The sequence below is a fragment of the Limanda limanda genome, chromosome 21 (genome assembly GCF_963576545.1).
Source record: "Limanda limanda chromosome 21, fLimLim1.1, whole genome shotgun sequence".
Classification (NCBI taxonomy): Eukaryota; Metazoa; Chordata; class Actinopteri; order Pleuronectiformes; family Pleuronectidae; genus Limanda; species Limanda limanda.
In genome coordinates this window covers 13,618,408-13,630,563 of record NC_083656.1, presented here as the reverse complement: position 1 = coordinate 13,630,563, position 12,156 = coordinate 13,618,408, and the positions used below count along the sequence as shown (strand labels likewise).

General features: G+C 42.9%; 1 protein-coding gene across 1 annotated transcript in view; it reads right to left on the bottom strand.

The window, feature by feature from the left end:
- The window catches only part of trrap (transformation/transcription domain-associated protein), a 77,337-nt gene that overhangs the window by 51,009 nt on the left and 14,172 nt on the right, over positions 1-12,156 (bottom strand). The window contains exons 22-35 of the mRNA XM_061095126.1: positions 11,067-11,266; positions 10,580-10,797; positions 9,987-10,184; positions 9,523-9,783; positions 9,148-9,309; positions 8,933-9,029; positions 8,507-8,628; positions 6,383-6,553; positions 5,444-5,512; positions 2,936-3,055; positions 2,485-2,604; positions 2,062-2,226; positions 1,723-1,904; positions 1,042-1,240 (exon numbers count right to left, since the gene is read on the bottom strand). Of these exons, the coding sequence (XP_060951109.1) occupies positions 1,042-1,240; positions 1,723-1,904; positions 2,062-2,226; positions 2,485-2,604; positions 2,936-3,055; positions 5,444-5,512; positions 6,383-6,553; positions 8,507-8,628; positions 8,933-9,029; positions 9,148-9,309; positions 9,523-9,783; positions 9,987-10,184; positions 10,580-10,797; positions 11,067-11,266 (2,284 nt within the window). The remainder of the gene's footprint in view (positions 1-1,041; positions 1,241-1,722; positions 1,905-2,061; positions 2,227-2,484; positions 2,605-2,935; positions 3,056-5,443; positions 5,513-6,382; positions 6,554-8,506; positions 8,629-8,932; positions 9,030-9,147; positions 9,310-9,522; positions 9,784-9,986; positions 10,185-10,579; positions 10,798-11,066; positions 11,267-12,156) is intronic.

Here is a 12,156-nt window from a genome sequence, read left to right as displayed (position 1 = left end):
TTCCCAACTGACCCGCTTTGTACTTAACAGCAGCGCTGTTGCTCCTCTGTGCCAGGTCGTGTGCCTGTTACAGCTGTGCAAGATTTGTGTGCAGGCGCATATGTCCCTGTGTGTATGCGTGGAGCACATGCATTCGAGAGAATGGGCTTAATTAAAAAGCAGCTCCAACGACTGTACTGCTGCCAGCAGCAGGTCAGGTGGAGGACGGAAGCATTCATCTGTGAGCCTCTGAGGCTCTACAACCAGACAAGATGACCTTCCTGACTCCATCAAAGAACTTCTGCTACAGAATACACCAACCATAAAAGTCACACAGATCAGGTCCCTCCACACCTGCATTTCCCAGAAGCACAGAAGGTAAGATGAGGCGATGCTCAAAGAAGCAAGCTACATATTCTATAACCCATTTTTGAGCTCAGTAATGGGCAGAATGGTCAACCAATAATGTTTAAATCCATTTTACAGACAAAAAGCAACACATTTAAAACCCTATTTAAATTATTTTTTTCAAATATGGGCTACAAGTGCACCACAGCTTAATAAAATTTTGGTCAAAACATGTATTTTTCTATGGCATGTTTTTTAAGTCCAAAAATAAGTCCTGCTCTAGTACTGCCGTGCCAGAACAGTGGAGAAATATAGAAACAATGCTGCCAATGTCTTTTTCCTCCCTTGAAATGTTTTCAACAGATGGAGGAAATAACGACTCAGTTCAGACATTTTACACATTGTACACAAACATTCCTAATGATCCATCAATGCAATCGAATGTTCTGCTTATTTCACCACTTGAATTGGATCCTTTTTAAATGCTGGGTGATTGCGTCAACTGTTGTGGTCACATTATGCTTATAAAGCCGAGCAATAAGCGAAACACAGGTAATCTTTTACTTCGTGGTCAGTAATACTGTGTGTCATCATTATTTCAGTGCTAATCCCAAAAGATAATTTGCAAATTAATAAAAGCCTCGGAGGATTTCAGATTCCATGTAGCATGTAGTCATTCATTTACTTCCTTGCTCTGAGTGCCTATGTGCGTACCTTCGCTTTGAGCTCATCATTGAAGTGCGGGTCATTGAACTCGACAAAGCGGAAGAACAAGGCCCGTTTCTGGGCGATGGAGTAGTTCCTGGGAATCTCCTCCTCCATGTATTCCTTCAGGAAGGTCATGTTGCACAGGAAACGACCCGTAAAGGCCCGCAGCAGCTGGAACAGCAGCTCAATCTCAGAGTAGTTTCGCCTATAGGGGAAATATACAGTGAGAGGTAGCAGGAGATATGTCTCGTGTGAACAAGTCATACTGTGTGCCGTCAGTTTAAAATAGACTTTGATAACAATGGGATTCTGCTAATAAACATTTGAAAAAGGGTGACTGAACACATGCAATCTAAAATTAATGCCTGCGGTGATTGAGGGTTAATTGCGGGGTCTAAAATAAACATCTGCTGTGTGTCTAGTGTCAGTGGGGGAGAAAGTCATTTGTGATTGGAATAACATTTTAGTTTGTTAGAATTACTGGCTTGTGGTCCTTACACAAGCTAATGTGTTTACACTCTATTAATACCATTGTTAATTTGAGAGTAATGCTCGGTCCAAAGTTTGATCTGCAGCAATTCTTGAGGGAGGACAGACTCGACAGTTCCCCGTCTTCTGATCTGAAACATCTTTACATAATATTTAGACGCATTTCATTCCTATAACAATTTGAATGGCTGTACTTACTTGCAGTAGCTCAGCAGGCAGAAGGCCAGCAGCTTCGGCTCCTTCCAGTTGGTGGCGGCCATGTTGTCTTTGCGATGCCGCTCCTGGAAGGCCTCGCTGACCCAGACCCGTCTGAGCTGGCTGACCAGGGAGTGTTGCCCGGCCAGCCAACCTTCATCGTTCTTCACAATGATGCTGATGATCTACACAGACAGGAAGAAAAAAAAAAGGTTAGAAATTAACGGGCGGAATTACTCAGAGTTCACTTAACAAAAGGTGTACAACTGACCTGCCAATAAATGTGTGCAGGTGTGTGGGATGGATGTTTACCTCAACAGAACTGCAATGAAATCTGCTTACCTTAATGGCTTGGAACTGCAGGTCCAGTCTGGCTGTGGTGGTGGAAGGAGACCCAGGGCGAACTGTTGCTGCAGTGCCGGCAGGAACCAGCAGGGGGACGAAGCGGTTAGGATTAGAGGCCAGCACGTCTCTTAGCGGCTTGGCATCTTTGTGTTTCAGGAAACTCTGTATAGGAACAAAAACACAACATAACATATAGTAAGACTAGAGAACTACATTCTGGCCTGGCTCAACAACTGTAACAACAGGGAGTGATCCGTCTCGATTTGGTTTTAAGAAGGACCACTGAGCCTCGAAACAGCCAATATATCCCTGATTATAGCCCATTACTGAAGCAGCAAAAAGAGCAAAATGCTGTTCTAGTGGCAAATGTGTCAATGAAATGAGTGAGGGGGCTGCGGCTAAGAGCTGCCGGCGTCTGACCATGAACATGCGGCTCCACTGGGGGTCGTTGAGCGTAGCCTCCATCATGAACAGCTCTACAGTTTGAGACGGGTGACGTGTCAGAAACTTGATCAAGGGCTCCCTGAATGGACTGCCAGCCTGGCACAGGAAGGAGAAGAAAAGGAGTTAGAAAGAAAAAAAAGGAAAGAACAGAATCAAATCATGAACACAAATACAGATTTAGATCACTTTCTCCTGAAGATCTTTGCTGATTACAGATGATCGCTGTGACATCCATTAAAGCATAACTATAATGTTTTTTTATCTTCAAGCTTTTTTCCCCTCATCACTGTAGTGTTTAGGAGTGCTCTAGAATGTGCTTGCTACTCCTCAAATGCTGTTCACACTCTGAACATCTATGATGAATTTTAAGCCACTACATCAAAGTATGGCTTTAAGCCTGTATAAATAAATGAAGCTGCTGTCCTACCTCTATGAGCATGGCTCTCTCTGTCTTCATGACGACCTCCAGCAGAGGTTTGACCAGAGTCTGCGGTGCGGCTGGGATCAGGTGGAAAAGGTTGATGATGGCAGAACAGATCTTCATCTCCTACAGAAGAAAAAAGAGAACAGAGGGAAGAAGGGAGCAGATGAAACTTTTGGGAAAATGATGGGACGAGACACGCACATAATTTAATTTCTGACACACAGTCTGGATGGACAGCCACTGTGGAAAGACGAGGATGAATGGTGCAGAGGACCAGGGTCACATGAGTTATTGTATTAAATGCACAGACTACAAACAAATAGAAGGACAAAATTTAGTATTATCTTCATAAAACTTGCAACATCTAAAAAAAAGAACTGGATTATTTTAAGTCAAAACATGAGGTTAGATCAAAGCTAAGATAACGGTAACCTTTCTAAAGACGATCATAGACAAACGGACACAGAAATACAGGTTCACCAGCACTACTACCACAACATTTGTTAAACTACGTTTCAATCACTGACAGTCACCAACAGGAGGCGCCACACCAGGTCACTTCTCACCTCAACGCCCTCCAACGCAGGCTGTACCGGAACGGGAGACAATGATCAAAGTCAGTAAAGCAGTATGTGTGCATTTTTGTGTGGCTGTGTGTTGTCTGTCTCTGTTCAATATGGAGGGTGAAGAGATAAGACAGGGTGACAGTGAAATGAATGGGATAGCAGCAGCTTTTACCAATGACCTCGGGACAAACCACGGGAGGATACAATCGTGCAGGCCACCTTTTGGCACCTCAATAATACACCTATTATCCAATTTTTAAACAGTTCCGATAAATGAATTGGTAATGTAAGGATATTTCATTTTACAATAGCAATTTTGCTTGGATATGAAAGAAATTCTCAGAGAACAAAAACTATGAACTGAACAAGGAAACCTCTAATTTGGTGCATTATTAAAAATATCAAGGTAGGCCTGTCACAATAAACACATTTTGTTGGATGATAGTTTGTCCCAGAAATAATTGTGCTATACATGATATTGTAATTATTGTGAAACCATTATAAATAATGACTAATGAACTTCATTCAAAAGAATAATCAGTCTGACATTTGAATTAGAGTTAAAAATATTAAAATATCCTAAATGAATAAAACATCACTCAAATAAACCACAGACAACAAACAATATATGAAATGGACTGTCTAGCTCTGTTAACAAAAATGGCACTTGAATACATAGTGAACATTTGGCACAGAATATGTTACCAGCTCATTAAACAGGATGGTTGTGATTTAGATGAGCTTTTGGCTTTGTATTGTTTTAAGTATTCCAGCTTTTTCTCTAGGATCGTGTGTGTGTATGTTTGCTCGTCTCTGTCGCTCTCCTCACACAGACAATCACATGTATTTAGTTCTCAATCGATGTAGTCGCATTATGAATACCGATCATTCTGGTTACTTTAACACTCATGTCCTGCTGTCTCGTCTTGCCCGACAAACCGCCTTGTTAACGTTTCCGTACTTTCGTCTATTCTATCTCCGCTTCACTGTCTGTGTGTCAAGGTGTGAGCGAGTGGGCCTGTGTGTGTGAGTGTAAATTCTGCAGAGGAGATGAGATGAGGAAGCAACACGACTCGAAAAAATACAGAGACAGACCAGCTTAATGTTTAGTGTACCGGTGAGACCAAGGGAAATATTTTGTTGCACTTTAGAGATTCTTCAACGCATGTGTAGTAGTGTGGATGTAGCCTGAAATATTTGTTCCCCCATTCCAGCTCTATACTCACACCTCATTACTCTACTCCATATCCTCCTCCTCCCTGTAAAAACCCTCTTTCACGCCCACATGTCTTCTGACCATCCCTATTCGGCCCCGCTCCATCCCTCGTTCTCCAGTTTTTGTCCTTATCGGGCTTGGCTAATTGACCCTATGACCCTTGCTTTGTTGTCACTGCCAGAATTGCTGTCAACAGGCACAAAGAGCACGAGCTGGTAGCAGGGAGAGACAAAGGGCCAATTTGCATCTAATTAAGCACATCATTTTGAGATGGGGCAAGAGGGAAAAAAAATGTCTTTTATTTCTCCGAGGGGGAGGCAGCTGTTTTACCCCCCCTCTCTTTCGCTCTCACCTTTTCTCTGGCTTTACAAGGTTATCTGTCGGGGAGATAATGAGACGACACAGCGCTGGGCCCACCGCCGCCTGCCTGGCGCCTAATTAATCATTGATTGTAATATGGCCACTCACAACTCATCGGGGAGGAGGCCACGTTGAGGAGGTGTTGACTACGTGTGACGATGGCTTTGTGTGTATGAGGGGCAATTTCTGTCCCACTCTGGTGCAAGCTATTGGTTTCAGGCAGTATACAGCTGTATTTTAGTGAAGCAGGATTTCAACTAAATCCTGCTAAATCTATGCTTCACTGTGTGATGAAAGTTTTGAGTCTGTAATACCTGTCTGAGTGCTGTAAAGTATGGGTATGGGACACAGTAGACAGTGTATACTTACACTGCCATCGCTTCGCTGGCCTCCCTTGTGGGTTATTACAACCACCTCCATCCACTTCCTCAGGTGTTGCTGAGAACGAAAGAGGCAACAAGATTAGATTTAGACTCTATTTGGACTCTACACAAGTAGTTTGTAGTGTAGTCTGTGCATGTGCCTAGCTCAATAAGCAGAACATGGCACCAGCAAGGACTGAATAAGTAAATAACAAATTTACCTCATAAGTATTAACCTATGCTTCCAAGGTGTGTGATAGCAAGGGTTTCCATCAATTTAAAATATTGACTAGCATGTGTAACACTGCAATATACTGAGGCAGTCCACATCCTCAGCCACATTCTTTTAAGTTCTGTTTTGATAAAGACAGTATTACGTTTTACTCCTGTCTGTTATGGTTGTGAATATGAATATTAATGCATTTTTATGTTTTAGTACATAAGAAACTAGTAATTGCTCATTTTTAAAGAGAAACAGCACACAAATTTGAACAAATCTTATTTGATTAATTTGAACACTTAAAACTTTAAAAAGAATCAGTCCCCATTCAGACCTGCAATTAATATCCATCCTCAGTGATAGGACCACAATTGGTCTTCACTAGGTACAGGTCTGAAAGTTATCAAATGCATCCTGAATTTGGAAAATGAATTAAGTGTTCCCAAGCACAAATTACGTTAAATAGTTTTTGCATAGAAGGCAGGGAAGTGAGATCTAATCACAAGTGCTCACATGAGACCCATTTAGAAAGAATGTAATGTTAGGTATGACACTGTCAGAATATGACCGGTCCTCTCCGAACAGATGTTAATGCCACGTCCGAGGCCTTAGATACTTAAATAATCTATGATTTAAATCGTTGCACTGACCCTGACCCTGCCACAGTTAAAAGTTTGGTTGCAAAGTTGCAGTGATGGTGAAAAGCCAGACTTTGGGGTTTCTCACCATCATCTGATCACAGAACTTGTCGTTGAAAGAGGTGGGGAAAAGGCGTGTGACGGAGGTGAGGCGGTTCACCACGTTGAGCGTCAGGCTGCGGTAGTCACCCAGCATCATTAGCAGGGGGCGCATGTGAGTGTGGATCTGGTCCACTTCAATGGTAGCACCTTCCAGGAACTAAAATAGAAGACAGGATTATCACTGTTAAACATTTCAAATAAACGTTTTAAAATTCTTAAATTAATTATAATCAAAAATATGCTTCTACTGAACTGACAAAAGGATGTATCTCTTGAAATCATAGCTCAAAATACAGGCTTGTGTTGTGTGTGTTATAGGTGATAAATTAAATAAATTATTATTCATATCAGATGTAACACAATAAATCAAATCATTTTAATTTGCCATCCTTAAATCATTTTTCCAACCACACCAGACCAGGCCTTGTCGGGCTTTCTGGCACCTGTGAACTGCTCACTACTCTTGTGTCTCCATTAACAAACTAAGGCCACTCAAATGAGGGCACGGCCAGACTTAAACAAGCACACGTGCCAACACTGATGACGCACACCCACGACCTCACAAAAGATGTGAGGGGAATGATGCATGGCAGCCACATTCATTTTCCTCTCAGTGCTGAGAACAAACACTCCATCCTGTATCGATTGGGCCATGGCAACGCTCATTAGTGAGAGCAGGGCAGAGATGAAAGAATGGAGGGGGATCAGAGAACGGCCGGGCCAGGAGAAAAATTAAATAAAATAAATAAATCACAGGATAGTGAAAAGGAGTGACAGAAGTAAGGGAAGAAAATGAAGGTCACAGAAATGGAAGGGAGAAGGGACATAGAGCTCGGGGGTAGATGGATAGAGGTTACGATGGTGTGGATACTGTGATGAATAGCGGGAGGCCTGGTTCAGGGAGAGTGTGATAAAGCAAAGGGAGGTCTTTATGAAGACAACTGGGTGGGGAAATACTACGAGGATAGGATTAACAAAGGACTCCGAAGATGGCGCATGACCTGAGTGATGTAGATAAAACGCTAATAGAGCGAAAAAGGACAAAATCCAGATAATTAAAAAAACTAGACAAAATAGGCAAAACATAAAATAGCATAACGTTTCACAGAGATAAATTAAGAGATGAAAGCACAGGGTCGACGGTGGAGAGGCTTTAATCCAGGTTTAGAAAGGTCATGTCAGTGGCTCTCAGGCTGCTTTCGCTCAAAGGGAGTTGCAATTGAAGTGAGTGATGTAACACAGGTCTGAGCTTTCTGAGCAAATCGATTGAGAGTCTTGAAATTAATTCTCAAACAATTGAAAACTGTGAGTTAAAGGGACTCTTACCTTTGTTGCATTTTTACACTTTTTGTGGATAAGGTTAAATTGGTATTAATAAGGTAATGACACTCTAAAATGCAAGACAGACCCACCAGGAGTTAAAGCAAACAATTATTTCACTCTCGTAATATTTAGTGAAAACTTCAACCAATAAAATTCTTCGGACCGAAGGACCTTATTGGCCGACAGACCTGTCTGTTTGCTGCATGGAAACAGACAGGAAGCCCGTCTGCTTCTTCTGGCGCATTCGGGCCCGCGTCATCAAGGCGCGTCCTCAACTAGAGGGTTTGTTTTGATTCCACGGCAGACAGTAGCGAGTAGCGACCGTATCGACTGACGATGGCAGACCAAAGTGGTCCACGGCGTACTGAAACAGCCGCTCCCAGGGGGAAAAACAAAAGAAAAAACACCGCGGATGGGAACGAGGGGGTGGGGCATTGGAGGAAGGCGGGATGATTCGAATGTGCTGTAATTCTCAAGTGCAACAAAGGTAAGAGTCCCTTTAAAGTAAAAATGTGAAGATCGAAGTGAAGGAAAAGAAAAGATGGTGTTGCCTGGCAACTAACAAATTTTTCAAGTTTCAAAACCAAACCACAAATAAAAACACTGTTGGTTTTGTGATGATATTAAGTTTAATGATTTGGAAATAAAGGAAAACAATGAGTTCCTTAGTGTCTATTCGGAAAAAAAAATGCACTGGTTTTAATTGATAAAGAAAAATTGGTTCAGAGGCAAAATCTATTTCTATGCATCATAATGTGAAAAGTTAGCACCTAGTTCTTACACTGACCTTCCTCATGCACGCCTCGCCTGCTTCCTGTAGTTCATTGTTGGTGGAGTTGAGGGCTTTGAACAGAGCGGCGATAATCTTCTCTCTGGACTGCGGCAGGTAATTACAGGCTGCCAGGGCATCTACAGACAGACAAGAGATAAGTCATATCAATACAATATTCCATACAAAACAAGAAGTCAATTCAGTTAAAGAAATAAACTAAGATTCTGTGAACAAATTAACAATACAGTTTCACAGTGGTGAAATAAAGATAAAGATACAGAAAGATGCATTAAAGCTGGTACACCAATGAATTTTTTTTAAATTTTTTAATAAAGATAGATTGAGGATTATAGATTACAGTAATATTAAGCACAATTTAAGAATCAATCACAAAACTCCAGTAATAAAACAAAACACTTAGGTGAGGTTGGTTCTACTCACTGAGGGCAGCAATGCGGAGGGGAACCAGGGAGGGAAGACTCTTGTAACATGGTAGCTTCATTAGAGCAGCATCCTCTGCCTCACACAGGTTTAGCAACTTGATTGGACGGGAAAAAACACACAAAAAGTCAGGTCAATAAACAAGAGAGCTAAAGTGGTGAAACGTTCTGAAATGGAGATTTTCTTGATGACAATGACTCCTGCGTCTTGCATACCTCTGTGTAGAACACCTTGTGCTCCATGACATTGAGGTCCATTGTGAAGAGGCGGGGCTGCAGGGTGGTGCAGAACGTGTTGCCCTCCATCAGGCCAATCTGGGCATTGGCAGGCTGGTGGCGGAGCAGGTGTTTCTTAGGGGGAACCATATCTTGCAACACCTGGAGAGAAGGGCACCCAATTAAAACACAATTAAAGTGGATATTTTGAACTTTGCTCCCTGGTTTAACTTAAAAATTTAGCCCTAACCCTAACCCTTGAGTGGAGTCTATTTTTTTGTTAAGGGGGGAAATTCGGTTGGATTCGACCTAAATGCAGCACAGCATTAGATCACAATATGAATTTTTAGAAGAACTTTCAGTCCTTGGTTTCACCTCTTTGTGTGGTTCCATGATGACGGTAACACTCTTGCCGGTGACCTGTGCCAGCACCTGCAGAGAGTGCATGGCCTGCTTCCTGACAGTGGAGTTAGGGGAGGTGACCTCTCGGACCAGGTCGTGGGTCACCATGTGGAAAGACTTGTCCTGGGCAGCCAGCAGCTCCTCAGTCTTTTCTTCGTCTTTTAGCGGGGTGGCACAGCGCACCAGCAACTGCTCCAGAGTCGTCTTCGCCATGGCAACTGCTCCATTGGACACCTGTGTGAAAATCAATAGGTTTGTAAATGCAGAAAAGAGCCAGGATTGAATTGTAAGACAATTGTTTGTAAAATATCATGGGAAGACAAAAGGGGACAAAAGATAGAGGTATTTTTTCACTCTGTTATTAACAACAGACATAACTTATATTACTTTGGGAATTATTTGCTTAAATACTTGATTATGCATTATTTTCCTCTCACCTCTCCTGTGAGGTCCATCATGACAAAGAGCAGGGCCTTAAGAAAGGTGAGCTGGTTCTGTAGCACCCAGATCAGTGGGAGTCTCTCCATCAGGAACTTGATGGACACCACGCCACCGAGCTTGGCGTACCAGGCCTGCTCATAGCAGCAGGCGCAGAGGCGTTCCACAATGTACGAGAACAAGGGCAGCTGACACGCCTGCAGATGAAGACCAGAGGACAGGAAGATTTATTGATTCCCATTTTAAAAACTGCAGCAGTGTCAATCTAGCTGAAGGAATCACTGTCAGTCAATTTCTTTGTCAACACCTCCTCTGAAAAAACATCACTGTCGACAGTATACTTCTTTGGTCACAGCAATAGACTTAATTGTCTGGGCAGTTGTCTAGGAAATTTAAATACAGTCAGACAGAAATGTATCCTGATGCAGAAATCAAAACATTTTATAAATATAAAAGTGAAATAATTTTTTTAAGTTATCTTAACGAACAACACAGTTTATCTCAACTGCAAAACAATGGGTACAATGATCCTCGGCCCCAATGTCTTTATTAAATAATTTAATCGTCCAACCTCCTCTGACCAGTTACGTACCCTCTCCTTGGACCCGAGGATGATGCTGGCCACGTCAAAAATAACGGCCAGTGCCACCTCTCCGATCTTACACAGCTCCTTCTCCTCGTAGGCCATGCAGATAGCTATGGCATCAATCAAAACCAAGGGATCCATGCCCTTTGAACCATTCTCCTCACTGTGGAACATGGCAGTGCTTGGCTGGCTGCCTAGCTGGTAGCATGGCAGCAAGAACGGACCTGGGATGAAGGAACGAGACAAGAAATAAATTAGTATTATAATAGATTTATGTAAATTCCAAAACAGGTGAAGGATGTTACAGTACGTGTAGCTTTCACATTTAAATGCCCTGAATTTGTGTAAGAAATTGTAATAAATTCAAAGAAGGGACCAAATTGGAAAGTGACTGATTTTCTCGCGTAGCTGGGGAGGAAACGCCAACGCCAGGGTAAAACATAAAGCTAATATTAGATTTAGAGAGTACAGCCGCAGAGGCGCAGTCCCTCACCACACTGCTGAGCCACGGCGACCATGGTGTAATGGCGAATCAGGCTGGCTACGAAGGGCAGCGCGCTGGGCCTCAGGTCCTTTATCACCGCAGACATGAATGCCCCAGTCAGGGCCTGTTCAAACGTCCGGCGGGCAGGCGTGTCTTGTGCTTTGTAGCGGTGAGAGATGATGACATTGGGGATCCACTTCTCAGTGAAGCTAATGGGGGAGAAAAAAAAAACACAATGAATTAGAGGATTACATATTAACAAGGGCAACATATTAATATGTGACAGTCGCAGTGAAACTTTATTTGAGCCCGAGGCCCAAACATAATTCAATCGTTTGTGTTCAGCCCATGCAAATAATATTTCAAAGTAAAGATCCATTTCCAAAGCCCGTCAGCAGCCCCCCCAACCCTGCATCTCTGATTCCATTTGTCCTTAAATTCCTTCCTAGTTCCTTCTGTCTCTACTCCTTTTGTCTGCTCCTAATTCTGCATCTCTCTTTGTCCCCTGTTGGTATTTTTGTTATTTACTGCAGCTGAAGGCAACTGGGCCGTGGTGTGATTGAGCAGCTGTTTTCTCCATGCTTGAGCTTGTGTTTTATAATGCCACACGCCAGGGGCAGACCTGATGGATCACTTCATTTCATTATTGCCATTTAAAAGACTGCTCTTCGGAGGAAGAGAGAAGAATCGGGCTGAGCGAACGGAGAGGAAGGGAGAAAGAAGCGAGCAAGGAACGTGGCGGGTGGAGAAAGTGGGCTGGTGTGGTTGACAGAATGTCAGCTCAATTGCCCTTCATTCATTCGGGGGGGGCCTGCCACTCCACGTTTTCCCCAGTTGGCATTTCATGAATTGCACCGTGTCTCTTTCCTTTCTAAACTGATATACTATATTTACAGTGACCAAACGACGAGACAATAGGAGCAGTGGGAGGAATATGAAGGCACAGAAAGAGAGTGAGAGAAAAATCCTTCAAGAGAGAGACACTTGCAAATCGAGACATCTGACGAGATGAGGCGGAAGAGCAGCCCCCCTGATCATAACTGACACACTTCATTATCCCCACAGAAATGTTCTCACAGACATATTCATGTTCGTGTGG